The sequence below is a fragment of the Diplotaxodon limnothrissa genome, linkage group LG4 (genome assembly GCF_057381915.1).
Source record: "Diplotaxodon limnothrissa isolate DT_005_m linkage group LG4, D_limnothrissa_male_GT1.1, whole genome shotgun sequence".
Classification (NCBI taxonomy): domain Eukaryota; kingdom Metazoa; phylum Chordata; class Actinopteri; order Cichliformes; family Cichlidae; genus Diplotaxodon; species Diplotaxodon limnothrissa.
Genome location: NC_140599.1, coordinates 20,359,747 through 20,382,766, shown reverse-complemented (window position 1 = coordinate 20,382,766; position 23,020 = coordinate 20,359,747). Strand labels below are relative to the sequence as shown.

Genomic DNA, 23,020 nt, shown 5'->3' with positions numbered 1-23,020 from the left:
CCAGAGTCACGTGATCAGTGATGTCCGAAGCTTCATTTATAACCTAACTGCTTCAGTATCTGATTCAATGGTTTAAAAGGAAGTGAATCATTCGCGGGATTTGTGGAGTGTTTTGATGGTGACAGATAGCGAACCACTGATCATTCCACTGAGAGATTTTGAGCCAGCGAGGAATAGAGGAGGTTCTGTTGTGTGGGAGTATTTTGAGTTGATTTTTGTCAATCGGGTGGGTTTTCCAGCTTTGTGTTCTGGCCGTTTGCTTTTGTTTTGTGCGTGTTTATTTTATCTGAAAACGGGAAAAAGGTAAAATGTCAAACATCTGCTTCCATAATATAAATATCATTAAATAACTTTAGAAAAACTTCCACTTGACTCTTTACATGTAATGTTGTAAAAATATATATTTTATTGTTTAATTAATCTGAAAATGTTAGTCTGCCAAATGTGCAGCAATTTCATTTATTTATTCTCTTTAGCTGATAGTTTGTGGGGCCCAGGTAGACTGTATAACTGCATTTCTACCAGTTTCTCTGCACTCCAGCCTCCTCTGGGCCATGTGAAGGGATTTTCCTTAAGGCAGGAGAAATTATCTCCACGAAAAGGAACAGGTTCGGCCATCGCACACTAGAACAAATTCTCTTTTTAAATAAAAATGGAAAAGGGTTACCTTAAATGCATCATGTTTTTAATTTGCAAGTTCATAAGCATTTTGCTTTTCCATTTCTCAATCAATTCTACCCCCAGGTCAAAAATATGTCTGGGAAAATTTCCCTAATATAATATTTATAAATACACCCGTCTAGCGATTAAATGCATACGTGCATGGAGGCAAGACCTCAAATTCAAATTCAAACTCAAATTTTATTTGTCACGTACACAGTCACACACAGTACGATATGCAGTGAAATGCTTAGACAACTGCTCGTGACCTAAAGAAAAAAAGAAAAGGCTATGAATAAGATAGGAAATAAATATGAAAAATTAAAAAGGGTATATTTAACTAAGACGGAATAAAATATAAATTAAGGTTAAAAATGAAATAACTGTACAACACAAATTAGAATGAAGGGTAAATTTAACTGGGAAAGAATAAGATAAAATATATAAATTAAAGTTGAAAATAAAATAACTGTACAACAAAATACACAATACACAGTATAGAACTATATAAGAATGTATGAAGGAATATAAATAAATAAATATATACACAATAACAGCAGCTGTACAAGTATTAACTGGAAATGAAGAATATAGTGACCAGTGTTGTGCAATCCACATTATTTAGTGTCTTGTGCAGTGCACATATGCTTAAAGTGATTTAAGTGATGAAGTGAAAACAATGTCCAGAATGTCCAGTGTGTGTGTAAGAACTATATGTGTGGGTCAGTACTGTGTGGTGGTGTGATTGAGAGACCGTATCGCCTGCGGGAAGAAGCTCCTCCTCAGTCTCTCTGTGTTGGTCTTCTGGGAGCGGAATCGCTTTCCTGACCTCACAGCAGAAGCATACTGCATAATGTGTTGTACATTATCATATGTATATATTATATGTAACGTGGTATTTTTCAATTATTGTATTTACCAACATCAAGAAGTCACAAGCAAAGAAAGACTACACCATGGTGCATATTTAAACAAGGAGAGTTTACTGGTCAAAACTATTTATTAAACAAATAAAACACATTTTTTTAACCACCAAAAAATACACGTTCAAAGCAACACAACAGCGGCCCAATATCAGACAGAATTCCACTCTGTAGACTGGGCAATCATAATGAGGCGGTTGGTTTTATTTTGTGGATTCAAGCTGCACTTCATATTTTTGGCCACCAGATGTCACCAGAGAGGAGTGTGTTGAAAAGCTTCGAGTAATGAACCGTTTTTCCAATACAAGCTTCAATGCTTCAGAAAGCTTCATTTGGCCATCACTAGTTTGTAGGATATTTGTTAACAAGCCTTTATAAATAGACCAGCCAGCAATCACAGACATTGATAAAAGCTGAGCCGTGTTACCCTCGTTAAGACCACACTGGACTTGTAACGTTGTGATTTCTACTTCATTAAGGACAGCCCCTTGAGATCGGCCATCTTGTTTTCAATGGGGTCCATATGGGAGTGAAAGTACAAAATATGCCAGCTAGGATATTTATATGAGCAAATAAGACACGAATCATTATTTGAACAGAGTGTAATGAGTTTAAGTTTTCACATATTTTAGATTCTAATGTTAGGCTATAACCCCTACAGCTTACTATTCATTTTCCAGATATTTTCTTGAATGTGAAATATTATTTACAGTTACAGTCAGCATAAGATTAGAGTGTATAATTATGTTTATTGATTTGAGGGTACATCCTTTGCTCATTATCACCAAAAGCTCATTTCCATCAAACTTGTAGGATCAACCAATCACGGCTTTTGAAATGATGACTCATACCTAGCAACGGGGTCAACCACACCTCCTCACTAAGATAGGATTTCCCATCCATTCCTTGCTCAGAGTTCACTGAAAATGTTCTGGAATCACTTCTAAGCTAAAACTCCTGGCAAGGAATTTTTAGGTTAAGTTAGGAGCTCTCTGAGAGGATTCTCAGAATCTTTAGGGATACGGGCCCAGAAGTCAAATGATTGTGGATCCTGCTTCATCAAAAAGGGTTCTTGTCTAAGTGGCCTTACAGGTCAAATACAATCCTCCAGTCACATTTCTTACCAGCATCTCTCTTCTATGATTCTATAATAATGAACTTTTATGGCCAAAGTTACCTTTTATAACCTTTACATTTACTGTTTCACAAAGGGTTAAAAGACCAATGTCTACAATTTAGATTTTTTGAATGCAGAATATTAAATTAAAGAAATTTAGCAGGAGCAAAGGAAAAAATCAACTAATAATAATCATCACTTAATAAAAGCCCTTGAATTTGACTTATGTAATTAACCTACTCTAATGTAGATTCCTAAGACTGATTTTGGGAGGAATGAGAGAAAGGAGGATGGGCTCATCCAGGCCTGAAGATGATTTAACAATTTGGACATGTGTTACACCCCCTTCCTTCGTCTTACCAAATGTGGTTTGCTCTGTGAATCCCATTCTGTTGTTTCTCTCCCTCTCTGTAAAATTTCACATTGAGAAGTTTGGGAAAAGCTTCAGTCATTCATTACAGTGGTCATAAGCTCAGTTTTATCACTCTGCATAATTCAGCAAGTCAAACTTAACAGTTGCATGTTATTTGTTGTGTGTCGCTGGGCTGTCGACTTTGACAGATAATATTGACAATTTATATTGTAATGGACTTTATATTGGTATTGATCAGGCTTCACTATCATGCTTGCAAATGGTCCAGAATGCTGCTGCTCGCCTGTTGACAGGGACACGCAAACATGAGCACATTACCCCTGTTCTTGCCTCCTTACACTGGTTGCCTGTCCATTTTAGAATTCATTTTAAAATTTTATTGCTTGCTTTTAAAGTCTTAAATGGCCTGGCTCCTTCTTACCTGTCAGACCTTTTACACCAATACACTCCACAAAGGTCTCTCAGATCATCTGACCAGTCACTCCTTGCTGTCCCCATGTCGAGACTGAAACACCGAGGGGACCGAGCTTTCGCTGTTGTGGCCCCCAAACTATGGAACAAACTGCCCCTCCATATTAGGCTGGCCCCAACACTTGAAATGTTTAAATCACTTTTAAAAACACACTTTTTTTCAAAGGCTTTCTAGGAGTATTATCAGAGTCAGTCTGTAGTCAGTTTTTAGTCAGCTGTTGGTCATTCTTAATCTTCTTACTTTGTTAATCTTATTCATTGTATATCTTATTGTTTATTCTACTCATGTTGATTTATTTTTTATCTTCTTTTTCAATTATATATTTATTTTGTTTATTGATTTCATTGTATGCTTAAAGTATGGTTTTTAACTGCTATCTCTGTTTTATTATTGGAAAGCACTTTGGTCAACTTTGTTGTTTTTAAAAGTGCTGTATAAATAAAGTTGGATTAGATTGGATTGGATATTTTTCTTAGTATTTGTGAGGATTAAAGATGGTAGTAAAGATTTGTCATAAAACTGAGGTTGTTAGATTCAGCCCTGAATATCTAAGAAATATGGTGTCTAACCAGATTTTTACTCTGGATGGCATTACCTTGGCCTCCAGTAACACTGTGAGGAACCTTGGAGTGATTTTTGACCAGGATATGTCCTTCAATACACATATTAAACAAATATGTAGGACTGCTTTCACTATTAGAGCACTTCGTTCTCCCTCTGCAGGCTTACTTGTTGTTCCTAGAGTATTTAAAAGTAGAATGGCAGGGAGAGCCTTCAGTTTTCAGGCCCCTCTTCTGTGGAACCAGCTTCCAGTTTGGATTCGGGAGACAGACACTATCTCTACTTTTAAGATTTTTTTTTTCGTCAAAGTGCTTACTCACAGAGGGTCATAAGATTGTTGGGTTTTTCTCTGTATGTATTATTGTAGGGTCTACCTGTCACGGTTCTGGGTCAGTTTTGACCCAGTATTTTGAGATTTAATGTTTTGGTTTGATTTTCTATTTTTGGTTATTTTCTTGATCTATTGTATGATGATGATTATAATGATGATGATGATTATTTAGTATGTTCCAGCTTATTCTGGTTTAGGTTTAGTTCTGCCCGTGTAAAGTCCGTGTTTCTCAATCTGCGTCCTTGTGTAATGTTTCCTGTTTTATTTTGAAGGTTTGTGTCTTATGTCAGTGTGTCCAGCTTCACTCCCCCTGTCTCGTTAGCCCCTATCTCTCCCAGCTGTGTCTCCCTCCTGTTTTCCATTCCCTGATTACTTCTCTGTGTATATTAGCCCTGTGTTTGCCCTTGCTCAGTGTCACGTCATACCCTCAGATTATGCCTGTGTGTTTTTGTTCTTAGTGTTCACGTCATGTTTTGTTTTCGTGCCAGCAATAAAGCTGAGGTTTTGAGTTGCGTTCTGTTTTCCGAGTCCTGCATTTGGATCCTCATCTCTGCCTGCCCGCACACAGAGCCCTGACACTACCTTACAATACAAAGAGCCCTGAGGCAACTGTTGTCGTGATTTGGGGCTCTACAAATGAAATTGAATTGAACTGAATTGGACTGACTGGAATTGTAATAATTAAGAAGTTTTTAAAAAGTGTTCACCCAACATTGTCTCACACCTTTATTATTCGTACATAGCCAACATGTGGCAGCATATAATAAAAACTATGGTGATATTTTTAATCTAAGTACCTTAATTTAGTAAGGCAACTTTGCCTAACGTTAGTGGCTCCATAATATAGATATTTTTCTGTTTGCCTGAGAAGTGAAAGATCCCTGGTTTGATCCTGATTAGCTGCACAAATTACTAACATATGAAGCTGTCTGTTGTTATGAGCTCTTGTGAAAAAGGGAACAGCTGAAAGTGTTTTTTCTTCTTTTTTTAATGTTTTGACTTCCTGTGTACTTTAAGTATACATAAAACTGTGTTTTTGTCTTGTTTTAACCTATAATATTTTAAAACTTTAATCCCTTTGATTTATTTTAAACAACAACAAAAACCCACTTTCTCCGAGGCAGGTTGTTACCTGTCTGCAGGCACGTGCAGAGGGGGGGGCTAGAGGGGCTTGAGCACCCGCCCCTTTCCTGATGGGTGCCCAAAGTGCCCTTTTGTTGAGGCAACTTTTTAAAAAAAAATTATTATTATTTTTTTTTATGTGTGTGTGCGTGCGGAGTCCTGTCTGTGCCCCTCAACAATAATATTTAACTATTAATCACAGTTTTGCTAAATAAAAGGATCTGGCTGGCATCAGTCACATGATCACATTTAACCAATGATCGCCCTTGACGGCAGAACGCGCTGGTTACGAGCCGGGAACGAGTTCACAAAGAGCACGCGCATTTTTAGCGGTCCGGAGCTGTAAGAGAAACACAAGTTAACTCAGAGACACAGACTGATGCGACAAAACCAGTAAGTAGGTGTACAGCACCCAGGAGTATTAGCTTATTACGTACACGTTGGTAAGCTGTCTTGTTGCAACTGACGAACTGAAACGAACGAGCGTGCTGTGTGTGCAACAGCGCGACAAACATTACCTGTCCTTTTATTAACTGCACAAGTAGTGCTGGTCATAGCTGCTGGCTACCTGTGTAAGGCTGTCATGGGTCTGTAGCTCTGTCACCGTTTTAGGGAACATATTTAGTTTTAAAGTATTTAGAAACATATTTAGTTTTAAAGTAAGTTTCCGGGCTTTTCCTGCCTTTCTGGAGGGATTATATTTTACTAAAAAACGATCTAATATGCATGTCCACATAATTATGCATTATTATAATTATAATATATTAAAAACACACGCTGTATTTTAAAGAACATACATTAAGAAGCAGATTATATTAGATTTATATTTTAAATAGGACAAAATTTGGATTTTACAGCAGTAAAATTATTGTATCGCTACAGTTTAAAAATGTAATAAGCTTTGCCCTGCACAGAGTGGATAGTGAAACAAATGGAATCATCATAAATACATTATTTCATATTTATTTCTTCCCCCTCCTCATTGCTTTATTATTGTAGCTCTAGTAATAAATAATAATGTAAGGATTCTGGATCAGCACCATGATGCCCATAGTATATACAGTATTCTGAAGAAGGTCTAAAATGTCACTGTGTGTGCGTGCATGTGTGTGTTTTATTTAGATGGATTTTTAAAAAAAAATATTACTCATGATATAACATTGCCTGGTAAGGACATGAGGAGGAAACAGCAGGAGCTGTGTGAGGCTACTAAAGGCAGTGCTATAACCTTTTTCTGTCATCATTTTATTATAGATTAAGTGCAAGAGTTGTTAGGTGTGGATAATTAGATTATAGTTTATTGCAATAGCAAATTGTGCCTTGTTCTCACATAGCAAGTGGAGAGTGATATATGAAATGATGGGATGGAAGGAAGAAGAGAAGCAAAGAGTGATTCACAGGCAGAGCCTAAATGATTTCTCACAGTTTTTTGTTGCCTTATGGTTCCAAGCGCTGTCACCAATCTTTGCATTTTGTTATTATCTCATGATACTTGTTTAATCAGCTACCATCTCTCCTATGGACTTTTTAATGTCTACAGTCTCAGATCAACACAGCCCTGCCCTTCCCATATTAGATTCTTGATGAATGTGTGTTGTTGTTATTCAGCCTGGTTCAATGTGCCCCTTTTTAACTTTGAGCACCCGCCCCTTTAAACCTCTCTGCACGGCCCTGCCTGTCTGCCAGCCACTCCCATCTACGCTGAGCAAACATCTCCTCTTCCTGCTTTTCTCAGTTCTGCTTTTCCCTGCACTCACTTTACTCATGTTGGATTTACATTTCTATTTTATGTATAGATGCAGTTGCAATTGTGCAGTCTGAGCCACACAGTTTCAGTTTGTTTTTAACCATATCTGTTTGTGGACTTTGCTTTTTGCTCGATTTCTTTCTTCCCGCCTGTTTCCTGTTTGTGTCTCACTGCTTACTTCACATCTCCCTCAGCAGCCTTTTCCAGCATTACTTTCAACAAAAGGTGAGTTTGAACTTTTAATCTGAATTTAATATCAGTGTCTCTGATTGCATTAATGGAGACGTTTGTCACAATATCTAATCTTTAAAGCAGTACTGTCTGGTTAAATATTGCATTTTATCTTACAGTTTCATTTCTTGGTCATGGATGATTTCGTAAGAACCAAACTGGTTGAATGGGGGCTAAGTGAGTGGGTGGAGAAATTTAAAGGTAAAGTATTAACGTGAATCTGTGATGGGTACAGATATTGATCCTGATGGGATCTGTAAACTGTAAAACAGCTCATAGATCTGTGCCCATAGCTTTTTCATTTATTTAGTATTCCTGAAACAAGTTAAGAATAATCTTGATCTCTGCAACTTTATTTTTAATTAAAGATCAAGAAATTGATGCAGGAATTATTTGTGAGCTTGATGATCGAGAAATTGAGAATTTGATCACAAAAGCTGGACCAAGAATGAGATTCAAGAAGAACCTCAAGCTGTTAAAGGTAATTACATTTATTTTTTTTTAAACAATCATTGTTATTTTAGTGTACAGCGGTGAATTTTTGTTAGAATTATCTGGATATTGAAAAATGTGCTGGCAGTAATATTATGCAGTGTAATTTTTGTTAAATGTTTACTAATATGGATTTACAATGTTTTGATTGTACAGGAAAAACAAAACACAAATCAAGAAACAGTCAATTCTTTTCAAGTAAGTTACAAACTATTTTGTTGCCTTGAGATTTTCTATCTTTATCTATATCTATCTGTATCTATACGAGAAAGAAAACAATTTAGTACATGTTTAAGTGCTCATTGTATTTGGCTTTGCACTTTTTATCTGCAGCATGAAAAGGAGCATGAAGAAGCAGCTGATGTGATTCAGGTAAGGATTATACTGAACTTCAGACATATGAGCCAACTGCCTGAGACAAAGTAAAACTCCATTCTTTTGCCTTTAAGCATACAGTATTAATTTTAGTGACCTCCCATTAAGGTAACCAGTGTGTCACCAATTGGGGAAAACAGTTAGAGACATGAACGGGTTAGCAGTGTGCCCGGCCTTCTGTTTAATACTATGCTTCCTCCTCATCATCACCCAGTCATCTTGTTTCCCCGACTGCTCGGGACAATCTCCCAGAGCGAGCTAACGGGGCCTACGCTACCTTTAGCACGGGCTAAAGAGGCCTGGATAGCTATGGGATTTTTAAGGGTGCGAAGCAGAGTCTACAATTCTGTGATCCTGGCCTCCAGAGCTGCCGATAGGCTACATTTATTGCAAGTATCATTATTGCTGAAGGAGGCTGAGGAGTAACTAAACATCTGACACAATGAGCAGGAACGTGCAGGAGGGACAGGTGAAAAGGCCATGCTGCTAATGAGTTGGCTATGGCCAAGCTAAGCTAGTGAACCCCTGAAGACACAGTGAGTGAATACTGTGAGTGAATACACAGAGTGTGTGAAGATTACACCTTGAAATAAGTTTTTAATTAAATTGGCTACGCAGATAAGCTACATAAAAGCATCACTGTGTGTTGGAACAAGAAGTGATAGTTTACCGCAGAGAGCGAACACCAGCGACCCACTGGTGTTTGACAGCATCTCACTGGCAGTAATTATTTGTAGAGTAATTTTATTAATTCTTAACTAATATAATTTGAGTTGTTTTGATTGTGGCAGAAAGAACAAAACTCAAATCAGGAAACAGTCATTTCTTTTCAAGTCAGTTTAAAACATTTTTTTCCTTCAGATTGAATGTCCATACGACAAATACAATTTTAATACATGTTTAAGAGGTTAATATTAAACACTGCTTTGCACTTTTTATCTGCAGTGTGAACAGGAGCATGAAGAAGCAGCTGATGTGGTTCAGGTAAGGGTTATACTGAATTTCAGACATATGAGCCAACTGCCTGAGACAAAGTAAAGCTCTATTGGGACTGGGACTTAATTATGTAAAACAACTGTCTCGTCGGATCACTGATATTTAGTAAGAAGAAGGTTATTGTAATTTATTTTTCATCAGTCTGCTGGTTAATAAAAAATAACTGCATTTAAGTTTGTTGACTGTAAAACTTATATGTTAGTGTCCTTTAAATTTTGTTAAAGAACAATACCAATACAAATAGTAATAATTTCCTGTATAACTCATATTCATCCTCAGGTCTTGCCATCCACAAGTGATACAGGTGAGACACATGCATCGTATTTATTGCATCTCATATTATTCTGTGTTTTAAAGGCACCAATATTTTTTGCAATCTACATAACTTTACTAAGAATAGATTTACTGAGAGAAACACATTTTTCTTTTCTTATTTTTTGTTGTTGTTTTTATCCAATCAGGAAAGAGAAAATCAGACCTTCAAAGTGACACCATCAGGTTGCAGTCACCAGCTAAGCGACAACGTCTGTCTATGCCAGGATTTGAAGGTATTTACGTTTCTTACTAAACAGTGTCACAGTTTAAGGGTTAAACCTCTGTGCAGCACAATTTGTCCAACATGCCAGTTTCATCTTTGATGCTAGAAATTACTTTTTCTTTGGGCTTTTGTCAAAATGTAACAGTCACATGATGCATGGTATATTAGGGTTGATTGGTAAGTGGTCACATTATGGTCCTGATATACTCTAATTCACACAGGTTTGCTTTGTTTGTTTTTTTAACATGATATTTTACATTTTCTGTTTATTCTAGTCTATAATTCCTTCTAAATACTTCTTTACTTTTATGCCAACAGAACCAGTCATACTGTCTGATGTGAAAAGCATCATGACATTTGTACATGCCAGACTAAATAAGCAAGACAAACTCAGTGATTTCTTAAAGTGAGTATTAAGTTTTTTTTTCCTATTTTGTAATGTATGTAACAACTGTAAAAGTCAAATGCAGTCTGTTTGTCCTAAAACAACACAACCAACATCTTTCATGAGGCTAACCCCCCCACACATACACACACACACACGACGGTGCCAGCTGGACGCTTAAAGGCCGATGCCGACAAGAACAAAACAGTTTTTCCCTGAGAAACGATAACTCACTGACTCTCTTGCCCGATTCCGCAAGGCCACCTGCGTAGGCTGCAGACTGTTGATTTTTGCCTAACTGGGAGAAAGGACACTTTCTCAGGCTGAACACAGGACACATATTCTCACACGCATGCACACACGTACACTGCCACTGATATGCACTCACCCCCCACCCTTCCCCGAACCCAGTGCCTCCCATCCAATGTGGACAGCGGCTCAGCTTCGGATGCACGATCGCGGCGTCCCAGATGCAGCTGTGCACATTGGCCTATTCCCCGCCTGTTGCTTGTCTTGTTTGTCATGGTGTTAAGGTGGGAAAATATCCGTGCTTCTTTTGTGCTATGGAATTTTTGTTTTCTTCTCATACTGATTCCCTTTTGGGGACCAGTATGAGCAGAGTTTGTTTTTTTCTCCTCGACTGCCCTTTTTATGTTATACATTTCACTGTTTTTCCTTTATGCCACTTAGTCTGACCTGTCTCCTCAATGTGATGTTTGTGTATTGTATTTACCGTCAGCAAGGTCCAATTTTCAATACAGGCAATTGCAAGTGACAAAGATTCATTCATTCATGATTCAGTAGTAAACTAAAACTATCCAAGTTAAGACCAACAAAGACGGATATTTTTAGGAAGTTTTGGTGACTTAGCTACATTTTTTTCCCTGTTCCTGGTATTTACCCATTCTTGGGGGAAACATTTTCACTTTAACTGACACAAAAAGGAAGGTGTGGATCAATTCAATTCAGTTAAATTTTATTTATATAGCGCAAAATCACAACAGCAGTCGCCTCAAGGCACTTTATATCATTATTTATTAGATCAAAACAACATACAGTAAACAATTAGTGGAACAAGTGTATAAAACTGAAATGTATAGTGATAATTGATTGGAAAATCACTACCATGATTATAACTCTCTTTTAAACTCTCTTTTTTAAAACAAATTAACTATATTTAAAATCTTGATCAACAGGAAAAAGATCAGTGATTTGGAGACAGACAAGAGGGAGCTGGTTGGTGTCTTTGGTAAAACTGGGGCTGGAAAGAGCTCTTTGATAAATGCCATCATCAAAGAGAAGAATCTTTTACCTTCAGGAAGTGTCAGTGCCTGCACCTCAGTCATGATCAAAGTGGAAGCTAACAGAGGTAGCTTAAAGTATGAGGCAGAAATTGAGTTCATCGCAAAGGAGGTAAAATGAGTTCTCAAAGTTTGATTTGTTTTTGAAGCTAAATCATGTGTTACACTGCAGTTCTTGGGGTTTAAGGTTGGGTACATACCTCAATAAATGGTATGTCATCTATTTTTGTAGGAGTGGAAAGAAGAGTTGTGGTCATTTCGTCAGTTTCTTGACAATAATAAAAATCAGAAAAAGGAAGACGATGATTATCATGATGCTGTTGAAAAGCTGTCGGCACTGTATGGAGAAGACTGGGAAAAGTCCTTTGAAAACCTCATGGACCGCAAATATTTCAAAGAAATTCCAGAATTTCTCCAATCCAGGCGGAAGATTTTGAGATGTGAATCAGTAAGACAAACTCATATTACTACTATAACAGACAGCCATGATAGACTACACACTGGGGATGCTGGGAAATGCACACAGGTGAAACCAGGACAACCTGGACACAAAAGGGAACTGACCAAATTAACAAAAGAGTTATGGAAACATATCTCACTTCTGAAAACAGAATGCAGCATAGATTCAAAAGTCTAAAAAACATAAAACACTGAAAACAGATCCAGTGATCCCAACGAAACAGATCTTACTGAGATCCCATAATCACATTTAGATGATCACATATCCAGAAAAAAAATCTGTTCTTGTAATAACTGTGGTTAACAGATCCCAAGACTGGTCCAGGTCCATTATGTAGAGCAGTGTTTCCCAACCACTCTGAGAAATGATCAGGTGTGCCGTGGAAGACAACTACCTGCTCTAATTAAACGGGTTACCAACTGCTAGTAAAAATGAAGAAGAAGAAATTACACAATAGTCATGCTCTGAGTGAGACGACGTAGTACGTAATAACAATAGATAAATATTTGAAAAGAAAAAGTAGTAAATCTGACCTGGGTCCTGGAGAAAATTGTGACCCAGATGAAGGCCCTAGCATGAGTAGTGATCAGAAGAAAGCTAAAAAGGTATATTGGAGACAAACTGCTATACCTGGTACGCGGAAAAATTATCAATATGTTTTTTTGTCTTTTTTTCTTTGGTGGTGTGTCGTGTGATTTATCTGATGTGAAATATGTGCCGTGGCTCCAAAAGGTTGGGAAACACTGATGTAGAGCATGATTTATTTATCTTTTTAAATCGCAGTAAGAACCTTTACCTCTTCACATGACAGTGATCAGTTCCTTGTTTTAACCTACTTACCCTTTTTAAATCGCTCTGTAGAAATTCACTGCTGAGCAAAGTCAACAAAGTGGCCACAAACTTTAGTAAATCAGTGCCTGACAGTCAGTTGTGTCAGTAATGGCATAAAGTGCTGTAAAACCCTGACAGTCAAAACATGCCAAGTTATCCGCTGTAGTGATCCCTTGTAAATAAGGGAGCACCCTAAAGTAGCTTATTAATGTCCCAAACTGGTGGACAACTGCAAAATACACAGATCAAGTAGTTTCTGCCCATAGTAATACTAACTGTTTGAGACCAAGAGTGTACTTAGTGTGATTTTAAATACAGAATAAAAACTTTTAAATAAATCATAAAAATTTATTTAAATTTTGGTTTTGAATAATAATTAGGCACTTTCTTGAAACTATCAAATGGTTGATTGTTCTAAAAAGGATTTCACATGACCTGAATTTTTATGTCACTGACTTTTTAATGGTTTTTGTAAAGCACTTGCACTGAGGATTAAAATTAAACTGCACTGCTTTTTTTTATTTATTGCAGGCTAATGAACTTTCTGCAAAATGTGTCAAGTACACAAGAAGTGAGTCAAAACAAGGAGAAGGCAATGAAGGAAAAAAGTGGTTTTGGCCACTGGTGAAGTGTGTGACTGTCAGGGTGCCAAACAATCCTTTTCTCCAGCATGTCACACTTGTGGACCTTCCTGGAAATGGTGACTGTAACAAGAGCAGAGATCAGATGTGGAAAGGGGTAATTCACATTTACTGCTCTTTGCTTATACTGTGTTGTCTGTAAACAGTCATCTTTCTATTAAGCACTGAGACATGTTATTCTCCTTTCAGATAGTTGGAGATTGTTCTACTGTGTGGATTGTGACTGAAATTAATCGAGCAGCATCAGAGAAAGCAGCCTGGGGGATCCTGGAAAGTGTCAGTAGTCTGATTGGAAATGGTGGCGAATGTCAGCAAATTCACTTTATCTGCACCAAGTCTGATCTTCTTGATGATTCAGATGATCTGTAAGTAAATTTTGCATGCTGATCAACTACACAGTGTTTTCATGTAAGATCAATCCAGGCTAGAATGAAACACAGAGTTGAGTCTTTGTTGTAATGAATGCAGAACATTTGGGTCAAAATGAGTCTCAGAGGCAGATACAATCATATAAAGTTTACTGAAGATGGTGGACAGAGTAACAAAGAGGGGGGGGGGGGGGGGTGGGGGGGATAGTGGAGAGTGGGAAAGGCAGGGGAATTTACACTGTCCTTCAGCAACAAAGTTAAAGTAGTTGCTGTGACAAAAAAACATTTGTATGTAAGCATGTCAGCGTGTGGTGACGTCACGCTCCAAATAAAATATGCTGGCCTTTCTCTGAGTGCTTTAAGAATAAATGGTACCAATCTCTGATATTTGCGAGTTTGTTTGTTTTTTAAACAATCAAAATAAATACGTTTAACAAATAAAGTCATATCATCATAAATGACTGGACCTGCGAGGCAGACTCGCACAATTGAAGCTCAATAGGTTTATTTCCAATGAAACAAATATATACAATGAACTGGTGAATTAGTGGAGAGCACCACCCTAAGGTGGTGGTCTGGGGGAGAGTATGCAATGACTGGCAGTAAATATTTTGGTGAGAGGCTCTGACAACCCAGGTTAGAAAGTAGGAGTATGAGAGGATATTACCCAGACCAGACATTTAAAACTAGAATGCAACAAACTGGAGAACCACCACCATCAGGTAGAGAAACATTGCCACAGCCAGTTTTTTTTTTTTTTTTTTTTTTTTTTCCCTCAAAGATATTTTTATTCATTTGAAGCAACAAAGAAAAACAGATTTGTTAATTGTTAAAGAATTGTTAAACAGCAAACAAGTAAGTTTCACAGTGACTGTTTGAACTGAACTACTAGAATACAGATTAATGACACACTCACATGTCTTATAATTGGTTTTATCAGTTTACCCCCTGCCCATACCTATAATGCTGGAAGTCGGGTTCGCAACCTGGAGGCTGGAAAAGTATTTCAGGAATTGCCCCCACACCTTGTAAAACTTACCGCTGTTATTGCTAATCGCATACCGGATCTTTTCAAGGCTCAGATAGTACATGAGGTCCCTCAGCCATTGAGCCTGGGTGGGCAAAGGGGCACTCCTCCATCTAAGTGGGATTGCACGTCTAGCTACAAGGGAGGCGAAGGAGAGCATGCAATGCTGTGACGAGGTCAACCGTGCATCAGCCTTCCCAGTGGTGCCAAAAAGCGCAACTAATGGATTAGGATCCATATGGTGTCCAAGAATTAGGGACAAAGTTTGAAATATATCTCTCCAGAAACAAGATAGGAACAAGATAGAAATTTAGGAGTAACATGGCCTTACAAACCCAGCAGTGAGATCTTAAGAGATCCAGCCTATGGCTCTTCAATGGAGTGTCACAGGGTCCCCAGGAAAAAAACATTGTAAATGTAAAATAATAAAATAAATATTCTTCTGTAGCAATAACAAAGTGTAACATAAATTATTCAGTAGCAATTACACAAGAATATCCAGTAATGTCCCTGCCTACAATTAAACACATTCACTTACCGAAAATCGGGGGCATCTGCTGTGGCAAATGGGTGCAAGCCTTTTACCACAAACTTGGTCACTGCTCAGTGACATTCGTCTATCCTGGCCTGAAAGGAGACGCTACCGGTAGACTGCAGCGAGAACTGCCAGCATCTGAGCCAGCAAGACTCTGTCTGTCTCTCTCATCATGGTCACCTAAATGCACAGTAATGGCAGGTTTTGTAATAAGGCAGATCGTGCTAACATAATATGCACTGTTAGTTGATTATTTACCTGCCGCATTAACGGGAGAGGACATGCAAACGTTACCGCTGCTGCTGCGTTGAGATTCACGAGTCCGGAGCGGAATTTAAAACAGGACATTCATTTAAGGTCATCGCGTGTTTTGTGAGCAAATGCTTTTGCATATTCGTAGTGTTTCCTCCCTTAAATGAAATATCTACTTTGCAAGTATTGCAAGTTGGCCTGTTGTCATCCATTCTCGTAAAGTGTAACCAAACTTTTGAGCGTTAGGTGCCATATTTCCTGTAAGGTAAATAACGCTCCATAACGTGGTGACGTCATTCGGGGCGACTGGAATCGATAAGGGAATCGTTTGCAAAAACGGCAAACAATTGCAAGGAATTGAAACAGTGGGAACCGGTTCTCAACAAGAACCGGGTTTCGATACCCATCCCTAGTCCCATCTATCCATAGACAATGATTGATTTGAATCTCGTTCCCAGGCCATTTTAATCCGATCTATCGAAGAACCATTCATGCTCACCAGCCTGTCATACATAAGAGAGATAAATCCTTTTCGTGTTGGAACTAGGGTAACGAGCATATCCCCTGGGCTTGCAGCTGGTGCTACCGGGAAGTTTGGAATCTGAGAAATGTCTGATCTGCAGATATCTGAAAAGATGTGTACGTGGGAGATTAAATTTATCAGAAAGCTGAGCAAAAGATCTAAAGGTATTGTCAAAAAACAGATCATTGAAACATGTTATGCCCCTATCATGCCAATCTCGAAATATAGGATCAGATAATGATGGCTGAAAAAAAGGGTTAGAGAAAGTTGAACTCAGAAGGGAGAAGCCTGTTAATCCAAAATGCCTCCTCATCTGAGCCCACACTCTCACCGTGTGCCACACAACTGGATTATCGATTGTCTTGTCTGTGGGAAGGGGGGGGGGGGTGAAGATCCAATCAGGACAGAAGAGCCTGTGGTTGAGTGCAATGGCAGGTGGCTCTATAGCCGGATTCACAGCCAGTTTTTAAATACAATCTACATGTTAACAATGAGTTACAGATGTGCAACAGTCAGGGAAAGCTCAGCTTGGTCAGAAGGGAGATTCCCATATTTTCGCCAACAATAAAACAAAACCACCCAGCCTGCCGCAGATTAATGATGGTGATGGTGATGATAATAGTGATGATGGTAACAGTACATATTTGCACATTTCTTGTAGTTCATCAGCTGATATCCATGATCGAATAGTTAAAAGAAACATTCAAGCCAAGGATGGAGTAAAGAAAGAATTCAACAAGCGAAGCAAGATTAATGTGAGTTTTATAGGCTTACAGAAAATAATACAGACTCTCCATAGTTGTAAGGATGCTTTAAAATTAAATCATCTTTCCCCAGAAACACTTCACTGATGACAGTTTCGAAGTGTTCACAGTGAGCTCCAAAGAGTTCCTAAAAGGGAAGCATCTAAGTCCAGAAGAGACTGGTAGGTGAAGTCTTGATGCACATGTTGTTTTAGTTTGCTCTGACTGAAAGAAGAATTATTTAATTTGAATTAAAGTGTGTAATGTTAAACTGTGGCACTGAAATTTCTTCTCAACAGAAATACCAAAACTTAAAGGATTTTTGCAAGATCTCAATGACTGTCACTCTGAGACAGTAAACTACGTGAGTGGAGCTTATGGGATTCTGTCTTTGATTGAAGGTGCCAGGTGCAGAAAAGAGGTGAGGTCATGTTATCTATGTGGAACAATATTTTACTGAAATTTAAAACTTCAAATGTTTCCATAAATCTGACACCTAACAAAATTTTAGTTATCAAGATTTCTTGACAGGCACTGAGTGACAACATTTCAAAATGATGAATAAAAAAAAGAGTTGTATTTATGTTATTACTCCTTTAATAAAAAATAAATATACTCTTTTAATTTCAGGGTGTTGGAAAAGCAGATGATGTATGTAAAGTTCTCGAGAAAAACATGACAGAACAACTTGATCAAGTGAAAAAAGCAGTTGATGAAGCGATCAAGGATTTTGAACAATGTCTTACAGAAGGGGTTAAAAATTCCAAAACCTCTGAAGAAAAACTGAAATCCTTTTTGGACCGTGATGTATGTATCTGAATTTTAATTAACATCAAAGCAACAGATTTTGCACTTTATATGAGCATGTGTTTAGAATTGTTTTCCTGATCTGTTACAGAAACAGCCTAGTTTTTTTAAGACACTACAGGCTGTGGTTAGAAAAGACGGCATCCACAAAACAAAAAAAGGGGAACACATAAATCTCAACACAGTATTAGCTTCATGCTTGACTGACAGCATTGATGAAAAATTCAGAAAGACCTTCCCGTAAGAATAAACAAATATTAAACTGTACCATATTAGACTACAATTAAAATGATTAAAGCAAACTTGTCAAAACTGCCATCATGAAACATTTTTTCAGAAATGATGTTAAAGGCGGATCTTTCAATGGAGTCATCAGTAGATTTTCACTTGACACAAATTCGCTGATTCAAAAATACCAAGATGTCAAACTGCAGCTGATATTTCTTCAGACAGAGGTACGACATGAAACAATCCAGTTTGTCAGTTTATTATAGCAGAATTTACCAATACAATGAAAAAACTGTCATTTTGTATTTTAACTTATCCATGTTTGATGCTTTTAAGGAGGATAAAATTAAGGCAAAACTCAATAAAATGATCCTAAAAGAGAAGAAAATCATCTACAACAGTCTAACAGAGACAACTGAGAAAAACATGAAAAAGTGCTATGAAGGTAAGAAGATTGTCAGCTTGTCACTGTAATAAATCACAATTGTACATAAAAAATGTTTTGACAAAGTTTATTCTTTTCTTGTAGACGCACAAAAAATTTCTGGAGATGATGCACTGAAAAAAATGAGGAAGACTATTGAGACACATGTATCCTTAAATAGGAACATGTATGAGGATGCAAAAAAGACCATGATGAAGAAGATGAATGAACTGATGGTTTGTCACATTACAAATTATAATGAGACCATGTTGGGGGTTTTCTACATTTGAGTGTTTTTGCTCAGTCTGGACATTGTCTAAACATTAGCGAGTGGCTGTTAACATTTTTATTTTTGAGCATAACAAAGATTTAGTCTGCAATGATGAGCTGAACTGAACAGTTTGAACTGGCCACAAGAACTCTAAACAAACACCCACCCATTAATTCAGGTGTTTCAGTTGTTTTAAACCTCAATATTTGACTCTGTGAAAAGTAATAAAAGCTCTGATGTTTAATTAGATGATCATCTGCAAGGAACTGAAGGAAACCATGGACCACTCCATTAAACTCTCACTCAAGGCATCAGCTTTGAGTGAGAGTCTCCCAGGTAAAGAAAATATAGGCTATGAAAGTAAATCGTTAGTAAAATGTTGAACAATGCTAAGCCCATGTTTTTATATATTTGTTTGCTTTTCAGATGTTTCAGAGCATCTTGAAACTGTCCAGCAACATTACAATGAAAGTAAGGGCAGTCAAGAGGGAGAAATGACATCACAGTAGCCAGGTAAATATTTAAATGTTATTTCATGTTACTTTAAAAGTTCCTGTGAATTCTCAAAGGAAAAAGGGTGAAATCTGATGACAATCCTAAGCACCTAAGTATACAGTAACTTTTAAATTTTTACTGTTTAGTGTCAATAAGTGTGCCATAATTTAAGATCAGAAATAACCATTTTAACCCTGGAGAACCCATGGGGTCAAATTTGACCCCATGGGTTCTCCAGGGTTAAATTACATATGTCCATTTAACCTGTCCATTTGTATTTTCATCATCTCAGCTAAAAAAAAACAGCTGGTTCTTAGCTAGCATTGTGCCAAGTAATGTTATGCAGTGTTAAAGTATGACACCACAATGTTACATCTACTTTAAAAGAAGTTTAGCAGCTGCTAGAGCTGCTAAACAACTGCTAACAGTGGTGAAAACAGAAGCACTACCAACATAAAAATTCAGGACATACTTCCCTGAATACTGTCTTTGGACAGAAGTGACTTATTGACTCATATCAGACTGACAGCTGAGGTAAACATGCCGAATTTGTTATTTCTGTGCACAGACGAAGTATTTGAATAATATCACCACTTATAATTTGTGTTATTTTACCCTTTTTACATCCGAGTCACCTCAAACATGTTAAAATAAAGTTTCCAAAAATGATTTTCTACACAAACAGTAACAGAAACAACAGATATTAAGATTTTCTATTCTAGGCTGAGGAGCTTTCAAGACATCTTAAAGCTAGCTGTAAGCACTGGCAATTTTACTGTTTGCCTGAGCAGCTGAGTGTTAAAAATCTTTGTGCTTATTATTACTGGATGTTTCAGATTTGCTCCACACAGTAACAGCAGAAACCTGATGACCCACTCAACATCTCTGAGGGAACACTGACCAAAAGCATGAGGTCTCTGGATATCACCACAGACATTTCTGTTGTGTTGCTTGCTGTCTTTGAATGCTGTGTTTGACTTTTAATGAATTTGGTGAAATGAGATTTTTCAGTCTTCACTGAGAGAAGCTCCTGGGTTTGAATCCAGTTTGTGGCCTTTCTGTGTGGACTTTGCTTTTTCTTCCTGTGTCTGTGTGGGTGCTCTCTGTATACTCCAACTTCTTCCCACAGGCCAAAAACATGCGTGGGGGTTAGGTTAATTGGTGATCTTGGATATAGATGTGCATGTGAGCAAGAATGACAGTTAGCTGTGTGACACAGTTATTATAGTTTTGTATTTTTGTCATTAATTTTTATTTCATTTTGACTTTTTGTTTTAATTCAAGTTTCAAGACTGTTCTTGTTTCAATTTATTGTTTGAAAAAGTTTAGTTTTAGTTGGGTTTTATTACTGTTATGTTTTTGTTTTTTTAATTATTGTTGTATTTGTAATTATTGTTGTATTTAGTGCAAACGTCAGAGGTAAAATTTAGGAAAACCAGTAGAAATAACACTTCTTGCCTTGTAGATGTCTTGTAGATGTTCAGTGTCTCAGACATGTCCATCAATAACATGTCAGGCACATTGTAATAACATTTTTACCAAACTAACAAATACTGAAACTAAGGCTATTTCCTCTATAAACTGATTTGTATTTCAAATGAGGTCATTTAATCATTTCTGTTGATTATTGTTTTTATTTTGTTTAACTAAAATATTCATATCTAGTCTTAGTTTTTATTTCAGTTTTATTTGAGTGGAATAACCTTAGGAACCTGTTCAGGGTGTACTCTGCCTCTCGCCTGACAACTGGGAAAGGCTCCAGCAACCCTGGATTGGATAAGCAGAAGAAAATGGATGGATTGAGAATTTTAAGTATTAATTCCTCCCAGGGGTATTACAGTTTTAATTGTGAGGGTCTAAACCAAATGGCCAGCACTCTGTCCAAAAATGTTTTGGTCTCTTTTTTCTCCCTTTTGTCATATTTGTTCATTATTTGTAGACCCGAATTATACAGAAAATTAGATACAGCGGTAGAACTACAATATTACAGATTTTAATTTTAGTGCCTTAAACCACAGGAATACTGTGATATTCAGACTCTTTTCAGGTTTAAGGATTCAATTTATGTTTTTCTTTCAATAGCAGATTTTCTTTCCCTTGTAGGAAATTTGAATATTACAATTTAATGTCTTTAGTCATGATTCATTTATATTCATGATGCATTTGTCAGTTTTATTCTTGAGACCTTTATAGCACATGACTTATGTATACCATGTTCTTACATTTCTAACATAAATATTATTTAGTGTAATACAATGGTTTAATTTGGTTGTCACATGAGTAATAAAGCAGCAGCAAAAAAATACGTCTCTGCTTCTGCTTTAGCTATTATATCATATTGTTTTCTGTTGTTTCTATTCTGTATTGTTTCTATAGCTGTAAGATGGAAACATGATTTTTCAAATCCTGATCTTGTTTTTTCTGAACCTAAAAATAAGCTACCTGCCAAAAAGTATTTTTGTAGCACCACAGTAGTTTGTAACATACAACAAAATTATCTATGGATTGTAAAGACTGAACCACAAACCAAGTTAAATGATTGTGGATTGTGGAAGGTGTTCTTGTCTGGGTGGCCTTATAGGTCATCTACAAACCTCCAGTCACATGTCTTATCAGCAGCTGTGTACCTGGTAACTAACTGGGTTAAAGTTTAGTGGCCTGTAAAATAGGGCCCAAGGATCTGCTAACTTTTATAGCCAAAGTAACCTTTTATAACCTTTTGTGTGATATTAAAATATTACAGGTGTCATCGACCTGGGTCTGAGCGACCCAGGGTCCACGAGCAGTTGGGGTCTCATTTTATATATTTTTCTGCACTGTGCTGCCTTTCCCAAGCATGTTCATGCTTGTGTGTGTATAGGGAGGTGTGTCTGTGTGTGCGTGTGCAGTTGTGACAGGCACCTTCAGGCTTGGTGGGTGTGGCCCTGCCAGGTTGCTGGCCACACCTGAAGATCATCACACACCTGGAGCTGATCAAGCCTCGTTGGGCAGCTACTTAACAGTGTGGCTGAGCGCTCCTTGACGTGGGATCGTTGTGTGAGACTCCATGTCAGTTTCCTAGAGTTACAAGTTCAGTGTGTATATGCCCGCCGATAAAGTGTCCTGACGGCTGCCGCTATTATTTCCCCCCCCAGGAGGAGCGTGGAATGGTAGAGAGCAGCAAGCACGGAGACTGCAGAGACACGGGAGCGGAGAGCGCGAACACGGACATTTTGGGAGAAGACACTGCACGGGAGTCGACGGAACGCACTGGAATGTATTGTTATGTAACATCTCTTCACTGTAAATAAACGCACTGCTTTCATCGCATCTTACCAAGTGTGGTAAGAGGAAGAAGGGGGGAAGATGGGCATCCCATCCTGTTGTTTCTCTCGCATGTGAATATACTTTCCTTCATACACTTCATGTATAATCACATATATTCTATTCATTACACATGAATCTTCTGCATTTACTAATCACAACACACTTAATATAACTTCTTTCTTAATCCTACACGGTAAACTCAGAGATTCTCACATCTCTCAGACTTCCACAATCTCACGCAGAAACACAAGGATGAGCAGCGTAGTCAAAAACACTCGTGGAATCTGGGTGAAAAAGTCAGGTATGAAAATAATTTCATTACCCAAACTACACTTTCTATTTCATCATGTTGATTAAATTTAAACACGATTAACCGTTAGCAAAATAACATCTAAGTAATCTCAGTTTTATCACTCTGCATCACGATTCCCATTAAAAGGCTGGATGCTAAGTCCTTTTACTCCACTTTTAGACAGAGATGAACC

The 23,020-nt window shown here is 37.6% G+C and overlaps 1 protein-coding gene across 1 annotated transcript; it reads left to right on the top strand.

Moving 5' to 3' along the window:
- The first annotated feature begins 7,444 nt into the window (after window positions 1-7,444).
- Window positions 7,445-20,414, top strand: LOC146633701 (nuclear GTPase SLIP-GC-like). Its single transcript, XM_085351611.1, has 23 exons — window positions 7,445-7,531; window positions 7,657-7,738; window positions 7,906-8,018; window positions 8,363-8,401; window positions 9,350-9,388; window positions 9,680-9,704; window positions 9,862-9,948; window positions 10,257-10,344; window positions 11,520-11,736; window positions 11,857-12,072; window positions 13,447-13,653; window positions 13,746-13,921; window positions 16,923-17,016; window positions 17,099-17,186; window positions 17,304-17,425; window positions 17,635-17,811; window positions 17,903-18,051; window positions 18,149-18,266; window positions 18,376-18,484; window positions 18,569-18,699; window positions 18,983-19,070; window positions 19,161-19,247; window positions 20,066-20,414. The coding sequence occupies exons 2-22, from the start codon at window positions 7,672-7,674 to the stop codon at window positions 19,241-19,243; spliced, it is 2,433 nt and encodes an 810-aa protein (XP_085207737.1). The 5' UTR covers window positions 7,445-7,531; window positions 7,657-7,671; the 3' UTR covers window positions 19,244-19,247; window positions 20,066-20,414.
- The last annotated feature ends 2,606 nt before the right edge of the window (window positions 20,415-23,020 follow it).

Coding starts and splice junctions, on each gene's coding strand:
- LOC146633701 (XM_085351611.1), top strand. CDS start 7,672: ATGGATGATTTCGTAAGAACCAAACTGGTTGAATGGGGGCTAAGTGAG. Junction 12,073..13,446: donor AGATTTTGAGATGTGAATCA/GTAAGACAAACT, acceptor TATTTATTGCAG/GCTAATGAACTTTCTGCAAA. Junction 18,052..18,148: donor AAATTCAGAAAGACCTTCCC/GTAAGAATAAAC, acceptor ACATTTTTTCAG/AAATGATGTTAAAGGCGGAT.